General features: G+C 35.2%; 2 protein-coding genes across 2 annotated transcripts; both read left to right on the top strand.

Annotated features, from left to right (window-relative positions):
- Window positions 1-3,043: 3,043 nt before the first annotated feature.
- Window positions 3,044-24,375, top strand: LOC106666435 (synaptic vesicular amine transporter). The gene is made up of 12 exons (XM_024230258.1): window positions 3,044-3,137; window positions 7,305-7,371; window positions 7,616-7,732; window positions 7,792-7,853; window positions 11,023-11,106; window positions 11,161-11,343; window positions 12,385-12,425; window positions 12,496-12,642; window positions 22,940-23,083; window positions 23,138-23,321; window positions 23,610-23,734; window positions 23,799-24,375. Exons 1-12 carry the CDS (start codon window positions 3,044-3,046, stop codon window positions 23,883-23,885), a joined length of 1,335 nt encoding a protein of 444 aa, XP_024086026.1. The 3' UTR covers window positions 23,886-24,375.
- On the top strand, window positions 15,492-21,515 carry LOC106668415 (signal recognition particle subunit SRP72). The gene is made up of 2 exons (XM_014397134.2): window positions 15,492-15,854; window positions 19,784-21,515. Exons 1-2 carry the CDS (start codon window positions 15,589-15,591, stop codon window positions 21,456-21,458), a joined length of 1,941 nt encoding a protein of 646 aa, XP_014252620.1. The 5' UTR covers window positions 15,492-15,588; the 3' UTR covers window positions 21,459-21,515.
- Window positions 24,376-24,617: the final 242 nt, after the last annotated feature.

Below are 24,617 nucleotides of genomic sequence, written 5' to 3' on the forward strand. Positions count from 1 at the left end.
TATCAGGTGCCGTCGTTCGCGGCCGGTCTCGCTGTTGCAAACAAAAAAAAACCTTTAGCTAAGTTACCACAAGTTCAAACTTTTAAAACGAAACCAATTTAATACAATTGCATTTTATGCTCTCTAACTTATCATCTTAGCTCGCCTTTTGTGCTTTAAAATTATAATGTAGTCTTGTTGTAACAATAGCTACTTTATAAGATTACTTATTGAGTTCATAAGAAACCCCAAAGAAACATAAATATTATATAAAAGGAAATGAACAACCAGACGTACTAACTAGCCAAAAAAGGGGCAGCACTCTCACCCGTGGGACGAGAACAACAGTAGGTGCACACAAGTGGAAAAATAGCTAGAGGAAGAAAAACTCAAGCCCCAGTTTTGATACAAGCTAGGACTATAGATATCTCAAAAAGGAAGGCAAATCTTTCAGCAGGCATTTGAGGAAAATTATAACCCTCTCTATACCGGGCAATGTTCGAACTTAACTATCACCTAAATAAGATGGGTAAAGCAGAGAAAGAAACCAGAGGCAACGAAAACATATCGACATAAACATATAGCGCGAAGTGGCACCGAGGAATGTTCTTGTAAAAAGAGTGCACTTTCTAAGGTACGATTATACTTATAAGAGTTCTACAAGAGACTTTTGTATGTAGGTTGCAGTAGAGAAAAGGTTTGGAATCCTTAGTTGTCCCCAGCAAAACGAAAAAATGTCTTTTTTTAGATGTTACTGAGATGGCTGGAGAAGGAGGCCAGATAGTGAGTCAAATGAATGAACAGATTATACGTGAACTTCATTTGATTGTTAGTATAATCGCAAGATAATTCCGTATATCATCGTATTTAGTTCACAAAAATAACTAACAACCTGGATATTAAATTTATCTTGGCTCAAGGATGTAATTTTGTTGATTGTTAAAAATGACGCTCACAATAAAATTTGATTTGTCTATATGTCTGACTATTATTTTCTTCGTAGCTCAAATAAAAGTTTAAGCTACTCAAAATACTACATACACACACGTTTTTTAGTGGGATCTAAAGTTTTTCCGCTTGTGTAAGGTGATGATGATGATACTAGGGCTGGATGCTAGGAAGCGGGGTTTGTGCTCCCAAGGCACTGCAGTCCTCTGGAACTAGATACCTAGTTCCGTGCGATCTACTCAATCGCTCTTCTCGGAAGTATTAGGCCATTGTCTGTCGCTGTTACAATTTTTTCCCTTGGGTATTTTTGTATCCTAAGTTATGTTTTCATTAGGCTTCGCATTCGAAGAGGATATGGGTGGTTGTTTCTTCCTCCTCATTGCATAACTACAAATGGGGTCATCAGTGAACATGCCCATGTTGTAGATGTTTTCTCATGCCAGTGACCGGTTAATAGTCCTATACTCCTCTAAGTTTAGCCCTCTATAATTGTAGCAGTGAATTTGCTAGTCTTTGTGAGGGATGTTATAGCGTAAGTTTAATTATGCTATTTACTAGCGTCCCAAGAGTTTTATCCATCTTTTATAATCCATTCTGTGATGCAGACTTCTGTAATTGTTTTTGTCATCCCAAGAATACGTTTAGGGGCGATATATGATCTTGCAGGCTGTCTACTTATTCGTTACCCAAAATTCCTTTGTATCCTGGCACACAAGATATCATCAGGTTGTTGAAAAATTGGCTGGGGCAACTTTCTTCTTTGAAATATCATGTCCCACAGATTTAACTGAACAAACATTTGACCAGTTTTAATTTGAAGACTTCACTGTTTGTTGAAGGTGATCATACCAGGTTCGGGAGAAAGTTGATATGTCGTCGATATAGTTTATGCAAAATTCATCTGTATTATTTCTTCGGATAGTCTGATAATATCCTATGGAACGTAGCCGAAGCAGTCTTAAGACGGAATGAGCGAACTCTAAACAAAACCTTAGCGTACTTTGAAATAAACGGAGGTTTTTCTCGATCTCAAGTGAAATACCAATTTCAATATGAAATCCGCTTCACATTCATCAATATTTAAATCTACTAAAATTTACATCAACATAGTCATCTAAAAGTAAGGTATTGGTTGAGATAAAAAAGTCAGTGTCACGAGCGGGATTCGAACCCACGACCTTCGGCTAAATATGCCGCTGCTCTACCACTTGAGCTATCTTGACTTCGATCCACTCAGACACTAACTTCCCATCTCAACCCCACCTTTTTGAATTTTCCAATTCAGGCCACGGAGAGCTTTATTGAAGTATTCTTCATTTTGCTTATTAAATCGATTAAGTTTCATGGCCCGATTGACCAAATAAATTCTTTTCAATTAATTAATCTTTAAGTGAGGTATTGGTTGAGATAAAAAATTTAAGCTTGATAGCTCAAGTGGTAGAACAGCGGCGTATTTAGCGGAAGGTCGTGGGTTCGAATCCCGCTGATGACACGACTTTTTTATTTCAACCAATACCTTACTTAAAGATTAATTAATTGAAAAGAATTTATTTGGTCAATCGGACCACGGAACCTAATCGATTTAATAGTCATCTAAGTTTTCATTATTACGATATTTATACATCTGATCCTTATCCGATCGGTCTTCTTGTAGATCACTTTCTTAATTTTAAGAAAACAAAATTGAAAATATGTCAATTGAAGATAATTATAGTGTATATCTTTGTGATAGGTTGAATGCTCTTGTTAATTATTTTATGCGTTCCTGAGTCGAAATATTTAAAAATTTTCCTTATGGAACTCATGAAGCCCAAATCTCAGTAAATAAATTGGTAATGTCTCCAAGACTATGTTAATTTCTTAATCAAAGAAATTCTTTTATTTAAATAGATTTCCAACACGTTCAAAACTAGATTTAACCTGCTTTGATTCGAATGTGGATTGTGGTTGAGTAGCAGGTGGCGTTATATGGAGCAATCTCACACCCGGCTGGCCAATCTCCCGTCTGCAGCCGCGCTGCTAATATCACAGCTCATTGGTTTTGGGTCGCCTGGTCCTCGCCTAAGCATCCTTAGTCCTTCTGCCAACCCGACCCGTTTCGCACCTTTGAGGAACAATGTCGGTCGAAGCACGACATCCTTCCCAGATTGTCGTACTCACCATAGTGTACTACTCCCTCCTTCTAGATAATGTGCTTCTAACAGTAGTCGGTAAGCCAAAATTTTGATGAACTTGCCGTAAAATCAGCTTTTTTCTGACGAAAACTTGTAACAGTAACAGGAAAATCCAATTTAAAAAAGAACATTTTATGACATAAACAATGAGCCTTCCCACAAAATATTGTAGTTTTATCTTTAATTTTTTTTCTTTTAAATTTAGTATACGCGTTTGACATACTACACAGGGTCTGAAACATAATGTATCATCCGTTTTTCTCCAAACTAAGAATGGCTAGAACAAAACTCTTAACCCTCTTAATTGTTGGGGTAGAAATTGAATCAAATCTGTTAATTTTATAAAAGGTAATATAAAAAAGCACACCAAATTTTTCTTTTGAGTGAAACCTGTTACATCTTATTCATGCTTTTAGAAAAGTGAATTCAAGCGTTTGCAATGTAATTTTGAGAGCATACGTTCAAATTTACAAGGGTATGCATTACAAAGGTGATATTTTGGCAACGATCGCTAGTTATATTGATAATAGTTATTTGAAATCTTTGTTTTGTTTACCTTTTTCGAATTAGTCGAAAAGCAATTATAAATAACATTTGTCATTTTTATAGTCCGCATATGACTTTATTGTGTATTGAAGTTTCTTTCTTTTCTTGCATTAAAGAGGAAATATGTTGCGTGCTGCAAGGTGGGCGTGAAGCTGTAAGAGTGTATGCTCGAAGATTCCCGTAGCGGACAATACTTCATTTTAAGACTTTTATAAGAATAGCTCAAAAGTTTGAAGGAATCGGCTCTCGTGAAAATCGATATCCCCTCATCCAGAGACTCGGACGTTTAACGGACGTAGTACAAATATTTCCATTTTATGCTAGAAAATACCAGTTATTCGTTAAGAAATGCTGCAAATTGGCAAGTGCAGAAATTGAAAATATTGGCTAGAGAAGAAAGAAACAATTTAATTATACACTGTTGGACAAAATAAACGCATCACTCTTAAATTGTTATGTACGTAGGTTTATTCATATTTTGCATACCAAAAATAGCTTTGATTTTAAAAATAAGACATTTAAAAAAAATGTTTAATTCCTAATTCTAAAAAAATATTGAAAAAATATAAAAAAACAGCAAATTCAAAATCAAATTTTTAAAAAATTCTAAAAATGGTAGAACACATGGTTTTCGAGAAAAACGCAAAAATCGGGAAAAAAATGTATTGTCTTTTTCGATGTAAATCGACCTGATGGGTCGATTGGAAAAGGAATTAGGCTCGTCAAACACGTAGTTATTGAGAAAAACGCAAAAAACACATACAAAAAAAATTATTGCCGATTGGAAATGGAATTAGGCTCGTAGAACACGTAGTTTTCGAAAAAAACGAAAAAAAATCGAAAAAAAAATTTATTGTCCTTTTCGATGTAAATCGACCTGATGAGTCGATTGGAAAAGGAATTAGGCTCGTCAAACACGTAGTTTTCGAGAAAAACACACAAAAAAATTATTGTCGATTGGAAATGGAATTAGGCTCGTAGAACACGTAGTTTCGAGAAAAACGCAAAACCCCCCAAAAAATCGAAAAAAATGTATTGTCTTTTTCGTGTAAATCGACCTGATGAGTCGATTGGAAAAGGAATTAGGTTCGTCAAACATAGTTTTCGAGAAAAACGAAAAAAAAACACACACACAAAATTATTGTCGAATGGAAATGGAATTAAGCTCGTAGAACACGTAGTTTCGAGAAAAACGCAAAAAAACCAAACAAATCGAAAAAAAGTATTGTCTTTTTCGATGTAAATCGACCTGATGAGCCGATTGGAAAAGGATTTTGGCTCGTCAAACCCAGTTTTCGAGAAAAACGCAAAAAAAACACACACAAAATTATTGTCGATTGGAAATGGAATTAGGCTCGTAGAACACGTAGTTTCGAGAAAAAACCCCAAAATATCGAAAAAAAAGTATTGTCTTTTTCGATGTAAATTGACCTGATGAGTCGATTGGACAAGGAATTAGACTCGTAGAACACGTAGTTTTCGAGAAAAACAAAAAAAAATCGAAAATTTTTGTATTGTCTTTTTTTATGTAAATCATCGATATAAACCGAATATTTCCACCTCTGGTACGAATCACGTCCGTTATACGCCTTTGCATTCTTTAGAAAAGATTTCTGATAAAATCCTGAGGAATTCTCTCCAATTCATCAAGAACAGCCGTTTCCAACTCTTTTAGGGGTATTAGGACTTGGATTTCGTCGTCGTACTCGTCGCATAAGTTGGTTTCGGATCAAATCCGGACTTCGAGCTGGCCACGCCAAGCACTCAATTCTAACCTCATTCAGTTCTAACCTCTGTGAGGTTAGTCTTCCTGGCAGTCCTGTAGGAAATCAAAGATGTAGACGTAGATATAATAGTCGGGGTGTAATATACTGGGCCCTTTAAGAGCTATTGTATCCCCCTTGATTAAAGCACACCGGTGAGTCCTATTTCATCAACAAACTTGATTAATAGGCCCGGTTTCAATAGTTGAATCTCTTCTATGGTTACATTGTACACCCCAAAACACTTCTTCCTGCGGACAAATGAAGCACCGCAGTTTGTTAGTAGATGTGTTGGTGTCACCTCTGCCTCTTTGCAGAATCTGCACGTGCCGTCTTGGATTATTACAATCTTCCAAAGTGTCCATTTAGCTGTCCTGTTAAAAATCATATTAGGATTCGCAGTTTATTCCTGCTTCCTTTGACACATTCTGTAATTTCTTGTCCTTCGAAACTTTTTAGGAGATTCTTGGATTGCCTGTGTCGAAAGAGTGAATTCCATTGTTCCTTCGTTTTCTTTTTGTCTTTCTGTCTGAGATACTCATTAATAGTGTGGGTTCCTATTCCACAGAAGGGTTCGGGGAGGAAATCGAAACATTTTGGATTTGTTTTATCTGGTTTCTTATCTTATTTGCCTGACGGATAAGTCGACCCAGTCCTGGGCCTTCTACTGTGAAGCCCTTAAGACTGGATCGCCGAAAAACTCTTCCTATTTTTCGGATAGAAACCCTGACATTGTCATACTCACTCAAATGCCTAACTGGATTCATTGGTAAAGGTTTAATAATAAAAATAATATTGAGTGAAATCAACGAATGAAAAAGATTGACTAAAGCGATCTTTAGGTGTAGCAGAATGGAAGGGCGTACTGCTCCTTTTTGTGAAAATAGGATTAGTCAATACAAAAGTAAACAAAGGACGTAATCAAATCAGTATTTATTGCTTATTTTGACTACCATAACTTCTAATTACCTGCAACTAATGTAGAAAGATAATAGATTTAATTTTAAACTAAATAAATTTACTGGCGTTAAATTTGTCCATCACTGGATATTTCTGCTATAAGAGATATACAATTCGGAGGGTATTAACTCTTTCTTTTCCAACGTGGCCGCAGGGTAACACCAAATTTAGCCATTTGTGTATATTCTTATAGAAATATTTTAAATATTTTAATGGTACATACGTCGTTAAAAAACTATGTACCACTTCTTTCAAATGTCTGTTTCACGTTAAAAACCTTTTAGCCGTTTTTAAATTAAAGCCATTTCAATAAGATATTCCGATATTGACTTCTCAAAAATCGGAAAAATTTTAGAGGTCAAAAAATGTATTAATTTAAATTCAAACAAAAACTGATAATCGGGATTCTGTAGAGGTGCTAAAACGAAATTCCATATTAGTTTCACAAAAAAAAATTATGACCTAGTTTACTTCAAAAATATTTAGTATTTAGAAGTTTTTTAGTTATTGATTGATTGTAAAATGCTGGAAATGGTATATTCACATAGTTGATTTGAGCAAGTAGAAAGGGGAAATAAAAATATTAAAAACACGTAAAATTTTAACTTTCAAAAAATAATTTTTGGCGAAACTAGGGCCTATTCATTCAGAATTGGCGGATACTGTGTCCGATATTTTGGAGTGTAGAATCACCACAAAACCTATGGTCCAAATCCCAGACCTACCAACCTGGTAGCCCTCTTGTTATTATTATAGTGATTGGTTGATCTCGTAGTGATTGGTGGCGAGGTTCTACCGTCACTGTGCCATATTTGTTTAGAATAAAGGGAAATCTATCTGTCAGCAAAACAGCACAGTTGCATCCTGATCCTACAGAAGTTTTTTTGTTCTATTCGTACGAAAGCTTTTTCCTGTATGTATGTACTTGTTTCAGTTCCGATTGTCCCGGATTACTTGATAACTGTCGAAGCTGAGTCGAGAACAGGTTTGAGTCAAAACAGGTATTCATTGTGAGATATTTTATTGAAATTATTGTGATGATCGTGTAATTCGGTCGTCTCCGATCATCTTGATACGCTACCCTTCCTTTTTTCCTGTTTCCATTTTCCTATGTTCATTTGTTGATCGGCCAGACTTGTCACACGACAAGAAAAACTCAGCGAGGCAAGACAGACCAGGATGATTGGAGACGACTAAACAACAGAATTTGTTTCAGCCCGTATTCATCTTAAAATTTCTTTCCAGAACGTTGGCTTTATACGAAGAAGCTCTCGGAGAGGAAAACTCCAGAGTCGGTCTGCTTCTGTCGTCGAAAGCCGTGGTGCAGCTGGTCGTAAACCCGATCGTCGGCTTCGCTGCAAAGTAGACCATATACATATTGTCAAACTTTCGAAATTATATCCAAATTATTTTGTTTTAAGGTCGGTTGGCTACACACTTCCACTTTTCGTCGGATCGGTCAATCTCCTTACTTCTTCCTTATGTAAGATATTTTGTCTAAATTATTCATCCATTTGGTCTTTTACTACCTCTTAATGTACATTACCAATTTAGAATCTATTTAGATTAGCAAATATTAACGAAAAAAGAAAAGTAACTTAGCAAGTTTTTATCTAAGGTCTTGGTTGAGATGAAAAACTAAAGTCATGGGCAGGATTCGAACCCATGACCTTCGGCTCAATACGCCACCGCTCTAACCACTTGAGCTATCGCGACTTCGTCAGTTCGAATCCCTCCCATGACAGTAGCTTTTCATCTCAATCAAGATCTTAGATAAAAAGAATAATTAATACGTTGAATTATGACTACTAAATACATATATGGATTAACTTTGTAAGTTTTTAGGGTTTAATTCCAAGTTCGAAACTAGTTTTGATTTTCGTCCATCGGCTTTACTTACAAACGCGATTTGATACAACATCGACATTACAATCTAATTAATTATGCAAACAGCCATCGACTAACTTTAGAATAAATTCGAATTGTTTTTATTTTTAATCGATACAAAGTTCCACAGACACAAAGCTAGTTGTAAAGTATGGTACAGAATTATCATTAAATGCAACCCAAACGGAATAGATTTTCGCATAAAATTTACAACTTTGTAAATATTGTTGACTTGGAAATTGTTTAGAGACCCGAATACTTTTAGTTAAAATATTTGCTCTTTTGGGCTTTTTTTTATTACAAACAGGCTTGGAAGACTCATAACACAGAAAAACAAGGTATACATAAAATAAAATTGAAATATAGGTAATAAGTAAATACATAAGAACACATAAACAGGATGTGCTTTTTACATGACCCGGCTGAATTTCTTTTGCACCAATGGCTCTATCAAAAAATACGTGTTTAATACTTTTTAGTCTAGTTTCGAATTTTTACCTTTTTTTTGGAGAAAAATTATGCAAAGTAACTCAGGCCCAGTTAAACATCAAAATTTCAAATACGACTCTGTACATCCTTAGACATCATTTTAAAGGATTTTTACGCTGCAAACAATGGTGCAATTGGATTTGAAATTGGTCAAAAAATGACAAAGTTAAGGCAAAAAGAAACAGGCATCGTAATTTTGACGAGTTGAATATTTTACTGTATGTCCGCGAAAATCCGAATTCCTCGCTCCGAAATGTTGGAACGGTTTTGCGTTTTTCAAAAAATAAAATTAGAGATGTATTCCGGACTTACGATTTTAATCGCATCGAGGGATTTCGGAACTCTGATTATGACGTTATGATGGCGTTCCTTTCACAAATGTCGATTTGTTTCTTCCACACATCATCCTATGGATGATGCACCCACATTCATCTCCAATACCGTACTAAACTTTTGGAATTTTCGAACGGAGCAGATAATTTCGTACTCATGTCATCATCAGGTGGTTCACAGTATCAACGTTTGGTGTGGACCTCCCGAAAATGTATTAATTGGGCCTTGTTTCTACGAAAATCATTTAAAGGGTGTTCAGTTCCTTAATTTTCTGAGGGAGGTTTTACCAACACTATTAGATGATGTTCCTCTGCAACAATGACAAATAATGATTCTCCAGCTTGATGGATGTCCCGCATACAATTCTTTGCAGGTGAAACGTTATGTGAATCGTCACTTCCGGGATAGGTGGATAGGGCCTCATGGGCTGATCTGTTGACCACTTCGGTCATCCGATTTAACTCCACTTGACTATTTTCAGTGGGACCTTTAAAAAAACAGTGTCTACGCCAATCATAACCCAGCAACCTCAGTTGGAGAACTGCGGCAAAGGATAAAAATTGCTTGTCAATCCATCTCCCCTCACTCAATCGCTCTGAGCATCGGTGAAAAGTGGTTTAAAAGAGGAAATTTTGCAAAGCCGGCAGTTCGAACATGAAATGTGATTAATTAATACCAAACCAAATGACTTTTTTTCCAAACTTTTTGCCATAACTTTGTCATTTTTTGACCAATTTAAAATCCGAATGCACCATTGTTTTCAGCGTAAAAAATGCTTTAAAATCATCAGTCAGGATGTATAGGGTCTTATTTGAAATTTTGAAGCTGAACTGGGCCTGATGTACCCTGCATAATTTTTCTCCAAAAAAAGTAACTATTACTAGATACAATTTTGAAATGGAATTTAAATTGTTTTTTAGTTATGTAATTTTATCATTAAAAAAATCGATGTCAATGGTTTAGGCGTTGACATGGCGCTCGTCACTTTAAGGTAAAGGTCCCGGGTTCGAATCCAGCTGCCCTGCATTCGAACCAGACATATTAGAAATGCGTTTTTTTTTCTTTTTCTAAAACACCAACTCTCCGAGGGTCGATGTGACCTTTACTATTGCAAACTCACGAAAAAAAAGTAAAAAATAATAAATAATAATAATAATATGTTGAGTTGGGTTGTCTCTGAACTCAGTTGATTGGAGAATGAAAAGTATAATTGTTCCTATTGTAGGCTAAGATGAAAGTTTGTTGGGTTTAAGAGATGGAATGTTAAAGTTAATTAAATTGAGAAGTTCTGAAAACTTTATCTGATCATTAAATAATTTATGGAGAAATATAATATCAACTTGAACGTTTGATTTCAAGTGTGTCTAATGCATTTAGAATTATTAAATAATTTACAGCAACATTGTGAAATAAAACTCAATGAACATATCTAAGAAATCTATGCTGAATACGTTCAAGAAAATGTTTTAGATATTGATAATGTGGCGGCCGACCTACAGAAGAGATATTATTAAGATATTAATTGGTCAAGCGGACCACGAAATTAGTGAATTCTACAGAAGAGAATTCAATGAAGGGTCAGACTAAAGAAATATATTTTAAAATCTGAATATTCCGAAAATCTTTAGAAAAACGAATTGTAAAGTGGAGAAGTTTTAGAGCTTCAGCAGTGAAACTTAAAATATGGTTTATGAACGTTAACTGTTGGTCAAACAAGATGCCGAGGTCCTTAACAATGTTAACATAATTTTGTGAGTGTAGTTGCTAAGTAGGTGGTAATGTAGTTGACTTAACAATAGTTTCATTTTCAGTTCAGTTTTAATGTAAAATATATTTATGTATTTAGATATTAAAGAAAATATTTTTATTTTTTGGTATTATGTTTTGTTCACTTGGTGCATTATTCTCGTCTTCGATCGTTCATGTAATTCACCAATTTTTAGTATTCGCTTTCGGGGAAAGTTACTTATCCCTATTCATGGCCAGGAGTCTGCAAGGTCTGGCTTCGGCGTGTATCGGCGTGGCAGGTATAAAAGCGAATTTATATTGAATTTGAGCATTTCCTGCATTGCCATTTGCAGGGATGTGCCTTGTGGCGGAATACTACCCTGTGGAGAAGGAGAGGAGCCGGCTCATGGGCATCGTCTTGGGCTCGGTCGCCCTCGGCGTCCTCCTCGGATATCCATTCGGTGGCTTTTTGTATGACTTCGTCGGAAAGACGGCACCCTTCTTGGGTATTGCTTTTCTCTCAGTAGTCGACGTTGGTGAGTATGGAAACAAATTCATCTTTCTGACAGAGCTGATTGGTTGATTTTTCATGTTTTCTTGTTGGTGTACGTGCATTGTTCAAATACAGCCATTTTTTATCCATTTTGATGAAAACTTAATTTATTTCTTTTTAATTTAAATTAATTAAAAATCTCTTTTCCTCCAGTTCACCCTGTAGCCCTAGAATCAGAAAATGATAGCTTAATGTCATCTTCACCTAGAGTATGTTTTTTTTTTTTTTTAAATTTTATTATTATTATTATTGTTCAGAATAACTTGTTTATTGGGATTATGATTTTGAATTGCAATTGTCCAATGATCATGATTATTTCTTTTTATTTTACAATTCACTTGTACTTATTTTATAAACAGCCCTGCTTCTATTTTAGCATTTAAACTAAACACAAAATTTACTTAATCATTATGTTAGGTATTGGTTGAAGTGAAAAAGTTAGTGTCACGAGCGGGATTCGAACCCACGACCTTCGGCTAAATACTCAAAATACCCATCTCAAACTTACCTTTCGAATTTTCCCTCCTTTTTGGGGTGATGGGAATTTGGTGACCGAGTGGATCGAAGTCACAATAGCTCAAGTGATAGAGCAGCGGTGTATTTAGCAGAAGGTCGTGGGTTCGAATCCCGCTCGTGACACTAACATTTTCATTTCGACCAATACCTTACATAAATTAATTACATAATTAATTGAAAGAAGTTATTTGGTCAATCGGACCACGAAATATAACGACAAAATTAACTATTAAAACTTTTTAAAAAAGTAATCATTGAATAGAGGCCATGTCGACAGTTTAAAAAACCGATTCTTTCAAAATTCTAGTAGCAATTTAAAGAAAGTACTATTTTTATTGGTCCGCGTAATAAAATAAAGGATTTATGAGATCGACAAGAAAGCAGAAAATGTTTATAGTATGCTGCGTTAAAATTACTCTTGAAGATTTTTACAATAAATAGATTGGGCGATTCCATTTATCAGGACCACACTTTTTAAAAAGGTAGTTCTCAACACTTTTGCTTTCAGGTCTCCAACTTACATTTTTGGATTTGAAACTGCCTTCCCAGGTAAGCAGTTAATAGGAAAATATAAAATTATGTATTTTGAAGCTATTTAAGTTTTATTTCACAAAATAAGAGTTGCTGTGGAAAGACTAGTTGGAAGAAGCTGATGAGCGATGGATTAGTCATGCTGACCGCCGGTGCCATTTGGCTGTCGACCTCGGTAATGGCCATTTTGGAACCCTGTCTTCCTTTATGGTTGATGACAACTATAAAACCAGAGGTAGGTAAATGTTTAAAGCCAGTCTGAAAAGTGTGTAAAATCATGATTATGTGTATCATGGCTTATTCTTAATCGGGTTAGGATGACACTTCTTCAGCGGGTCAAGCCCTCCGAGGACCACTTATCGACAGTTATTGATGTGAGAACTTATCTGACGATTGGACACATTATTTCAAATTTTTGCCCTATGCAAAATTTATTTCCTAACTTTAACTTTACTAAAAAGCACAAAAAGAAAGAAAAATGAAATGAAACACATAAAAAAAGATACAATAAACATAGTGAACAACCAAAGCAGAAAAATTAGGCAAAATATCTACAATAAACATACACCAAAAAAAGAACAATACAGTAGTTGTAAAACCCAACTCTAACCTAATAAAAAAGCACAAAAAAAAACGAAAAAGAAACATCAACGTAAAAATCAAACAAAACCCAATAAAAAATAGACAATAAACAAATTACGGTTTTTTTGTTATCTTTTATTAGGTTAAAGTTGAGTGTTATAACTTTTTTTCTTGCCTTTATGAGCATTTGCCTTGTACTTTCTGATGTCAGAGGAACTCTATCGGTAAACTATTTAATTTGTCTGTGGTTCATAATTTTACGTCGTCACTTTGTCACTCTAAATAAGGATGTAATTTTCAAGACACATGTTTAACATGGCATCGAACAATTCAAGATTTGATGTCAATCTAAGCAACAGCGGCATCTTTTAGGAACGGTATGCTATGCTGCACAACCACCTCGAGCAACTCTCGTCTGCCTGCGAGGCGGAAGAGCATGATGTTATATAAAATAGGAAGACGTGGTCGGCATCGGTTACAGAACAATGATCGCATGGGCAGATGTTTCTGACAACTAATCCTATTTTCTGCAAGTGTTACGATAATCGATTGTGGCTAAAACGGAGCCTGCATATGGTATAAAAGAATCGATGAGGGTGGTTTATCTTCCAGAACCACGGTATGGAGGGTATCCTTGATTTGGATCTCTCCGTAATATGCTTCTTATTAGTTTTCAATTTGTCATATGTCAGTGGCCACCTTATTTTAAAAATTTGATTTACGTGAGTAAACAAATCAGCTTCCGTTGTGATATTTTCTTTCCCCCTCACATTCCGGGCTGTATTTGCTGTTATCAACTTTGGCATTAAAACGGTTGATACTATGTCCTTTAACCCATGCAAAGTATACGTCAGTCCCCTTTTTCCTTAATAGTCAAAGCGAGTTTACGGATGTCTTGTAGAATCTGGTTTCGAGGTCGTTTGGTGCATTTCAGTGAATAAATGTCCCTTTGGGGTTCAAAGACCAACCCCGCTTCCAAGTAGTGAACCCCGGGAAACGTTCGTCGCCGTCCTGACGGGGGGATTCACACTGATCCCCACGGCATGGTACGGTGCGAAAAGGCTAAAGGGGCTCTGGTGTCCTATCCCCAAGTGAGGTACTCACTTTCCTAACCACTCCTCACTAAATAGACTCCTATCACCAANGCAGAGCACAGGGGATACAATAGCTCTTAAAGGGCGCAGTATACCATACCCTGAATTATTACATCTATCTATCTATCTATCTAAATGTCCCTTTGGCAATCGGGCAAAATCACTAACTCCTGACATTCATGATGGCATGCATATAGAAACGCGGATGGCTATAGCTTCGGCTGTAAATATTGAGCGCACACCTGGTATTTGGAAGAGTTTAGAGACGTCCAAGAATGCTGCTCAAACACAATCGATAGTTTTTGATCTGTCCGTATGAATAATCAAAATGTTCTGACAATAGAATCCTACCCCTACAGCACATCTAATATTGTCCGATTTATCCGCTGAATCTGCCAAAGACACCTTGATATTGAATAAGACTAATTTACTTTTTGCGTCATCTCTGTCCCGTGAAACTTGATAGCCTCATCTAAGGGCTAAGTGCTTTAGGTTGAAAAACCAATGAAAAAACTTCGAAACCGTTCTATTACGTCGAGCAAAAGCTAATAGAAGATGATGCAGGGCCGACTCAAGAGAAATCACACGAGCTAGCCATTAAGTATTTACATGTGAGGGATAGGCTTAAAGCTCCTTCTATGTACATCACATGTGAGGGAATCTCTTCAAATGGCGAGTGGTCGAGTTAACGCTTCTACCAAGAGGACTGAGGAGGGTGTTGACATCATTAATCCCAACAAAACGCGAATTGCTCTGAACTGTACTTCGTAATTTTCCCTCAGAGGAGCCGTACGGCTTCTGCACCGAACCTCACGGTGTTCACACTATCTACCATGAATCGCTCCTAACTTGAGAAACTAAACGTTTGATAAGGCCTATGTGCTAACGGTTACACACATTTTGACAAATTGCAAAAATATGAAGGTGAAAAACATTGGCTGGAAATTCCAACCAACATCAAAGACTCGCTTGGTGATGACTCCGACCAAATAGACAAACTACTAACTTTCCTTAAAAAAAACTAAACTACTTTCTGAAATATGAAGATAAAATGATAAAATAATTTAATACAAAAGAATATTCATTATATGCAATAATCTGTATTTTACTCAATGTTGGGAGGTGTCTTGGGATGCGGTTTGGGTGCCCGTCGGGTGGTGGTTATGAAAGGGTGTCCTGGGTGCTGTCGGGGAGTTCCTGGGCTGTCGCCCACTCGCCTAGGGAGCCTTTCCAGATTTTGAATAAACAGTAAAAACGAGTTCGGTAAAAATTAAACGGAGAATATTTAAACAAAATGAGTTTCTAAATGACAAAGTATGGGAATATTTTGTAGAAATAAATGTATTTTTATTTGGCTCGCTTGGGAAAAATCGTTATCGGTCCTGGCAGCACTGCGCAGTTGTGAGTTGGCTGATAAAAGTGGAAACCTTCCTCGTTTCCAGCCGATTGGCGTTTCTGTTATGAATACGCGTATGTCAATCGCTGTAGCTGTACCTGTCTGAAAAATGGCAACCACTGCTGAAACGATTCGCACCAATCTTTACGCTGATCTGCAAAAGTTCGGCCAGATCAGCGACTACGAGCGGACTCTGAAGATCGCCAACAAAATCCTTCATTCGAACCACGAGGACGAAAAAGCGTTTCAGTTCAGGATTATCTCACTGATCCAGCTGTCGAGGTTCGAGGACGCCCTTCTCGCTTTCACTAAGTTCCCCAGCTTCGCCAAGACCTTACAGTTCGAGAAGGCCTACGCCCTTTATAGGATCAACAGGTTAGACATACATATATTTATTATTATTATTATTTATTAATTACTATAATTTCAATTATTTTGTCCTGATAAAATGTTTCTAAATAATCCAGAGGCCTCTGATATGCTTTCAATTTCCAATCGCTCTGCCAATCATTTCTCTAGCTTTTATTCTTTAAAGTCATCAACGCCTTACATTTATGAATATCAACCCTCTTAAAATGTATGGTGTAACACAGAAAACAAACAGTGAGATGGGTCTGGTGTTCAAAACCCAACGTATATAAACATAAAATATCAATATCTCACTGGCACTCTCAACACGACACACAATAATCAAACATCTACATAGAAAACAAACATTTTGAGTGAGTACAAATACTTTGATTGAGTCTAAAAAATTAGCATTGTACAAATTCTCTTTTTTCACATCCTACATTTTTTTTGTATAATTTAATTAATGAATTTATTCAGTGATGTACACAGTATAAAAATTTTAGGTTTAATCATAGTATTTGTACTCACTCAAAGTATGTGTTTTCTGTATAGATATGTAACGGTTGTGTGTCGTGTTGAGAGTGCCAGTGAGATATCAATATCAAACTGGCAGTCCCAACATGATACGATAATGACACATCTACACAGAAAACAAACACTTTGAGTGAGTACAAATACTTTGATTGAGTCTAAAAAATTTAGCATTATACAAATTCACCTTTTTCACATCCTACATGTATTTGTATAATTTAATTAATGAATTTATTCAGTGATGTACACAGTATAAAAATTTTAGGTTTAATCATAGTATTTGTACTCACTCAAAGTGTGTGTTTTCTGTATAGATATGTAACGTTTGTGTGTCGTTTTGAGAGTGCCAGTGAGATATTGATATCTCACAATATCTGACTGGCACTCCCAACACGACAAGATAATGACACATCTACACAAAAAACACACTTTGAGTGAGTACAAATACTTTGATTTAGTCTAAAAATTTTAGCATTGTATAAATTCATTTTTTTCCACATCTTACATGTATTTGTAAAATTTAAACAATGTTTATAAATCCCATGCTCTGAAGATGATCTCAATAAAGATTGAAACATAGGCACGATAATGAAAATGTTTTTTCTAAACCTATATCATACCAGACTGCAACTCACATCTCCAAATAAACTCTTAAAATGTATAAATCTATCTACAATGACTGTTATTCATGAAGAATTATTAAAGATGCTATCGTCTGTTATAGATAGATAATAGTGTATTTAATTGTTTTTACATACAGATTGCAACTTTATTCTTTTTTAATTATATTAGAAGTGCGATTGACCTTGGGCTTTATAACTTTCTACAACCTTAACAATATAATCATTTTTTCTTTTGTTTTGCCTTCTACTGCGTTTGTGGGTAAAAACTGATTTTAAAAAAACCCGCTATCACTTTTGACTCATGATTAATGATTTTCAATTATATAAGACTACTTTGAGTACCAATTTGACAGATAACAAAGTTTAAATAACTTATATGTACATAGTTATAAATTATGTATAAAGATTATATATAAATATTCGGAGATCGTGAGATGCGGTCTTAGGTCTGACGTGGGCTTAGAAAAACATTTTCTTTATTGTGCCAACATTTCGATCTTCATTGAGATCATCTTCAGGGCCTGGGATTTAGAAACATTGTTTAAATTATGCAAATACATGTAAGATGTGAAAAAATGAATTTATACAATAATAGAAATTTTAGACTCAATCAAAGTATTATACTCACTCAAAGTGTTTGTTTTCTGTGTAGATGGGTCATTTTTGTGTGTCATGTTGAGAGTGCCAGTGAGATATTGATATCTCATATCATTCGCATAGAAGCAGTTCAAAAAAAGTTTTTACACCTGATACATTACAGAATAATTGTAGAATACCATAATCATCAGTAATGACAGATCTGAAATTGACGACTGTTCAGTACAGAAGGAATTGCTTTGATTATATATTATTGTATAAATTAAAACGTTTCTTAATTGATTATCCATTAACCGAATTAACTTTCATGTTCCATCTTATCATTCCAGAAGTCAAACAACAAATTCTCCACCGATTGCCTTAGAACTAATTATTCCAAATTCAGTTTTATAACAAGAATAAAAAATTGTTAAACTCGTTCGAAAATATATTTAATGCCAGTTTAATCAGATTTTATTGTTAGAAAATTAAATATTGTAACATTAATATAATTAATATTGAATTTGAATATCATTAATAATTGATAATTATATAGTGTTAATACATTTTCAAATTGTTTCTATTCCTTCTAAATTGTTTGTTTTATTGTTTTTTTTTCTTATTATTATAAATATTTCTAAATTTATGTACAGTTATAACCTCAATACTTTTATTGTCTCCATTTGTAAATGGGAAACTGTAAATTAATAAGTAAATTATAGTTGACGATAAATTCAAGAATAGAGGACAAATGAGAATTTTGTACAATGTCAATGATGAATTGGGATTATGAAAGTTACGAGAAACAAAACCCATAATTTTAATAGCTTTTTTGTTAACACTAATAATAAGCTCCTTACATTGCAACCTGTCAAACAAGATACCAAAGTCTTTGATACAAGATCCTCTGCTTAGTGTGGTATTATTGTGAGAATAATTATGTAGGATGGTGTTTGAAGAATGATTAAAGGAAATGACTAAGCATTTAGCTGCATTTAAATATAAATAGTTATTATTTAAAGATCGTGAGATGCGGTCTTATGTGATGTAGGTTTAAAAAAAAATGTTTTCTTTATCGTGCTAACGTTTCGATCTTTATTGAGATCATCTTCAGGGCCTTGTTTTGCCTACATTTCAACTGATTAATTGCAGATTTCTTTTCATTGACAGCGATGTCCTTCAGATCCTCTTTGCTTTTTGTCCATGTATAATTGATATATGTTCATAGAATCCCATGTTGTTCTTTGTTCTCTTGAAAAAATGGCCCTGAAGTTGATCTCGATAAAGATCAAAATCTTGATTTCAATAGCAGCGACTTAATATAATTAATAATTTGAACAAACTCATTCAAAACATTCTTAAAAGAGGCTGGCATTTGTTTAATAGCTAAAGCACGTCTGTGAAAAACACAATGACTGCTGTTGCGAAAAAAAAACAAAAAAACATTCATTTTCACTACTCATTGTTATTATTTTTTTAAATTTTATTTATTGATTCTATATTTATTTTTGTAATTATTAATTTTTCTTGAAGTTTGCCATGACCTCCTAGTCAGGGTTGGCCATAGTTTGGGAACCCCCGATCTAGGGCTAATGAAAGCTCAGTCATTCAGCAAACTTTAAACATTCACAATCTCATTCTCATTCTTAAATACACTGAGAGGTAAAAAAGTGGCCACCCTCTTTTTTGAATTTTTAATTTTTTTAATTTGTTTTTTTATTAAATAATTGCAATCATTATAATTTTTATTTTTTGTGGTTTGCTGGATGTTTGTAAAGAAAAATATAAGATATTTAAATAAAATAAATTAATTAAAAAATTAAACCTGAGTAAAACAATTTTACCAAAATGTAGAAATTATATTTAGATTGGGATGGAGTATATAGCAAGCATAAGCGTGACTCGCATATAATACATTTCCCCATTAGAATTATAATAATATTAACAGAGAATGTTGGCTCATCATGAAGAAAAACTAAATAAACTTAGCAGGTTAATTATTTGGTTTAAGCCAATCACTTCAATCAAGTCCATGTGCCAAACATATGCGTAGGGTCAGTATGATAACCATATATAGCTGATTCTGTCACGTTAGAATGATCCTTCTACAGTTAAAACTCTGACGAACATTTTTTATTATTATTATCTCCATAAGTTAATTCTCAGCTCATTGCTGGTTTATTATATTATTATAATATTATATTATTATGTAATTTTTTTCAGGATTGAGGAGGCACTTGAAGTGCTTGAGACTGTGCAAGATCCTGATATTAAACATAATGAGCTCAAAGCCCAAGTTTATTATAGACTAGAAAGGTTTGAAGAGTGCTTTGACCTTTACAGAGATGTAATTAAACAAACCAATGATGAATTTGATGAGGAAAGGCAAACAAACCTTGCTGCTATAGTGGTGAATCTCGTCCTCTCTGGAAAGCCAATGGAAATGCCTGAATTTGAGTGTGACACGTTTGAAATAAAATATAATTTCGCATGCTACCAGATGGCGAAATGCATGTATGCTGAGGCAGAAAAAACACTGAAGATTTCTGAGAAAATTTGCAGGGAGTCGTTTGATGAGGATACACCTGTCGAAGAGGTGGATGATGAGGTCAGTATCATTAAACTACAGCAGGCTTGTTGTGCACACTTTCAGGGACATGAGAAAGAGGCATTATCTATATACACGTCAATGCTAAAGAAAAAGCCTTCTGACTTGGCTGTTGTTGCTGTAGCTAGTAACAACAGTATTGCCATCAACAGGGGTCAGAATTTGTTTGACTCTAAAAAGAAAATGAAGAATATCATGAATGATTCTGTCCTTCCTAAGTTGACACGGTCACAAAAACAGGTCATAGACATGAACCATTGCTTGCTTAATATGTACACAAACCAAGGTGAACAGGCATTGGCAATATGTGACAATTTAGTTAAAAAACATCCAGGGATGGAAGAGAATGCAGTGCTTATGAAAGCTTCTATTTTTGCCAGAGAAAACAGAGTCCCAGAGTCTATAAATCTTTTAGAATCACATGGAAAAAAGAACCCTTCAAGCAAACTAAAAATGAAGTTGGCCATTGTTCAGTTGCTACTAAATGATTCTAAAGTTTTAGAAGCTGTAAAAGTATTGGAGTCCTTGGGAGACGCAACATTTTGGCCTGGTATTGTCAGTGCTATTGTAACAATGTATTTAGAAATGGGGAAGCCGCAGGACGCATCAAAAATTTTGGAAAAGGCTGTTTCGTGGAACCAGAAAAATAAAACAACTGTCGGTGACCTGAGTGCTCTTTGGAGACATGCTGCTGATTTACATCTTAGAAACGGCCAACCTGAAATTGCAGCATCAAGTCTAGAAGAACTTCTGAAAATCAATTCCAATGACGTCATGACACTTGCTCAATTAATAATAGCTTATGCTCAGTTTGACCCAACTAAGGCGAATAACATGAGCAACAAGCTTCCTCACCTGGTTGATCTCACACCCAACATTGATGCTGACACTCTTGAATCCACCAGTTGGATGATGGGCATGAAAGTGATCAAAAAAGCTGCTAAGGTTGATCCTTCTCCTGGAACACCACTTGTCAAAAAGAAAAAATCCCACTCTAAACGTAAAAAGCACCTTCCGAAGAACTACAATCCAAACGTCACCCCTGACCCTGAACGTTGGTTGCCCAAACACGAAAGGTCAACATTTAGGAAAAAGAAAGACAGGCGGAATAAAGATGTAGGGAAAGGAACTCAGGGCACTGCAGCAGGAGCTTCAGACCAATACGACATGTCTAAGATGGCCAATGCCTCCAAATTGGCTCAAAACACACCCAGCCCTCCTCAAGAAGGACCAAGGCAACAACAGAGAAAAATACAGCAAAAGAAAAAAAAGAAATCTGGAAAGCGTTAAAATTCTATTATGTATATATTATAAAAGGTGTTGTTTTTTTTAAATTTAATTTTTATGTAAAATAAAATACCATTAATTTCTTGTTTATTTTCTCAGTTAACTCTCATAACATATCCGTTCACTTATAACCTTGAAACCTACCTACCATCTGAGCCGGGTCAAACGCAGAAAAGTGCCATCTCCTTTCCAACCATCTTTACACAGATTTTACTCCTCATCCCGATCTGAATGTCATTTCACACTCAGATCATATCACTGATTTCCTTGATTTCTCTCTCCCTCTCAGCTCTACCCTCTAAGTCTCAGTTCTCTGTCTTTCCAAAAGGATATCCCAGGCCACAATCTTATTACCCCTAAAATCCAACAAAATCTACCTAAAAAAAAAACCAATAGTGTACATCTATTTACAATGCAATATTTCACACAACCTATTTCCCCATCCAGTGGAAATTATCTTTAATAAACCCAATACAAAAACCATTGGCAGTGTGAGGATTCTGCATATCTTCAACATATGATGTGTAAGTGATAGAGCAGCGGCGTATCTAGCCGAAGATCGTGGGTTCGAATCCCACTCGTGCCATTGACTTTTTGTCTCAACTGAAAACCTTAATTAATTGTAAAAAATTAATAATGTCAAACTAAAAGGAGATATTAACATGATTAATAAATATATACAAAAAAAAGGAACAATCTGACCCAGTGTTTCGGGTGTTAGTGTCCAAGATGATGCAGGCTGGATGGAGATGGAAAAGTTGGGGCCAAAAGATGGATGCTGGAATGACGAGATGTTCCATGATGTTGGCAGATTCCACAGATAATAAATGAATACTAGAAATAGCTCATGAAGTGGGTTAGCGCAGACATGTAATGCGGCTCTCAGTCTCAAAGAAACGATGGAGAGTAAACAGAAAAGAAAAAAAAATGGGCAAAAGGAAAGGAATGCTTCTGCAGGCCAGCACGAATGTTGTCTGCTCATTTTGATTGTAATTTTGACACTGATTTTTTGTTGTAACCTTTTTTGTTGAAAGATGCCAGGCCACAGTAGAGTTCAGGATCTAGAGAGTATGGTAAATCTTCATGTCCTTCTTATGTTTTCTTATGTTATGCTCCCTCTTTGGCCAACATGTCAACCTTTTCATTTTCCTGATTGCCCCGAATGCCCAGGGATTCATACCAGGATCAGGTGATTGGTGTCACTGACTTCCGCCAGAGGCTAGGGCCTTTTGTGCAGCCTGACTTTCAGAGAAGATGGCTATCTTCCAGGAATGTATTCCTAACCTTTTTATTTCCCTGGCGCAGTGTCCAATCACTATGATTTCAGACTGGAAATCTGTAGCATATTTACCTAAGTTAGAGTCAGTTCAAACTTTTAATTCATCCCAATGACTCCATCCCCTTGGTACCATAAAAATGCTAAACACAGTTTTCAAGAAGAGCTGTACATTACTAATCGTCTGCGCATCTGGGAACTTTTTCAGAAATGGGAGCTTGGCACTGTATTCATACCAGACAGCATTGGATACCTCATTGGCACCAACTTCTTTGGTGCTATTGCTTACAAACTCGGTGGTTGGCGAGTGGCGATTGGTGCCATGCTGCTAGTTGCTATATCGGCCATTTTGGTAGGGGGTGCATCTGCACAATGCAAAGATCATATTTAATGTTAGTCATTTCAGATTCCCACGGCTTCGACCATGGAAGGCTTGATTCTACCACATCTAGGTGTCGGCCTTGGCATAGGAGTGATCGATGCAGCACTCGTGCCTCTCCTGGCAACACTTGTCGATTCAAGGCACTCCGCAAACTATGCTGTTGTGTATGCTTTGCAACAAACAGCTGTAGCATTAGCATATGCATTAGGTACGACAATAAAATACATTAACTTTGTATAAAATTGAATTATATTGATCAATTCTGTAATTTACTTTTGAAACCTATCACTCTTAAACACACTTTAATCTATAAACAATTTCATTTATGAATACAAAATAGAACAGATAATATTTATTGGATACTGATTCAAAAAGATTTGAAGTATTATACTAGACTAATTGCTGTATTAAAAAAACAAAACAAAGACCAATAAGGTCAATTTAAAATCATGGCCCTTCTAAATTTAAATGTAACTAACTTTTATTTAATTTTCAGGCCCAATGCTAGGAGGAGAGCTGGCACACTTGATGGGCTTTCCTTGGCTCATGAGATGCATTGGCATTATCAACTTGCTTTACTGTCCTCTGCTCGCTCTCCTTGCTACGGATTACAAAAAGCCAGTAAGTTTTCTGTTTTGGTTAGTTGTAATATATTTTTGTTTTATTGAGTTCATTTTTTTTTCAGGAGGCTCAGCCAGTGGCAAATGACCAAGTTGTTCGCTACAACGGTCTTCAAAAATATAACAGATTTTCAAATGCCGACAGTGATTAGGTGGTACTGTTTGTTGAAGTATTAAATAATTTTTTCCTTTTACAAAATAAAACCCCTGTTTTAAGAACAAAACATATTCAAATTTTTATAATTATGTTTATTGTTTTCAACCTTAATCCCCAAAATGGTCTTTAGAATTTGAAGGAAAAAAAAATGAAATCCATTTATCTACAGCTACATACTAACTACTAAAAAAAAAAACCAAAAAAAAACAACAGTTTTTTCAAAATATGTTGTAAGGAGGAACGTGAGCTTTTCTCGAGTTCTTTTTGAAGAATATTTATCTTTTTTTGGTAAAGTTTATTGTAATAATTATTATATTATAAAGTGATTGTATACAATTATATTGATGAACTTCAGTAGCATGAGCTGGTTTGTATTTTCTACATTAATTAATACAAAATGGCTTTTGTTGGAAAAGCAATGTATCACGTGTTATCATTAACTTCACTGTTTTGATAATAGATTATGCTAATCATAAAAACTTACTATTAAACAAATATAAAATAAAGTGTGTTATTTTTCTTATTCACAACCCTTTTTCCCATTATTTTATCATAACTGTCTGTCAGGGTTGTTGCTCCTGAAGTTGATTTTGTTCTATTAGTCCTTCCCATTTCTCTTTGTCTTGGTTATTCGTTTAAGGCAAATGTTAGTTATTTTACTTATGATAATAAGAAAATGTTAAACTTTTCAAAAACAGGGATTTTGCATTGTCATATTTGCTAAAAT

This window comes from Cimex lectularius, unplaced genomic scaffold, assembly GCF_000648675.2.
Source record: "Cimex lectularius strain Harlan isolate CLEC.00 unplaced genomic scaffold, Clec_2.1 scaffold2, whole genome shotgun sequence".
NCBI lineage: Eukaryota > Metazoa > Arthropoda > Insecta > Hemiptera > Cimicidae > Cimex > Cimex lectularius.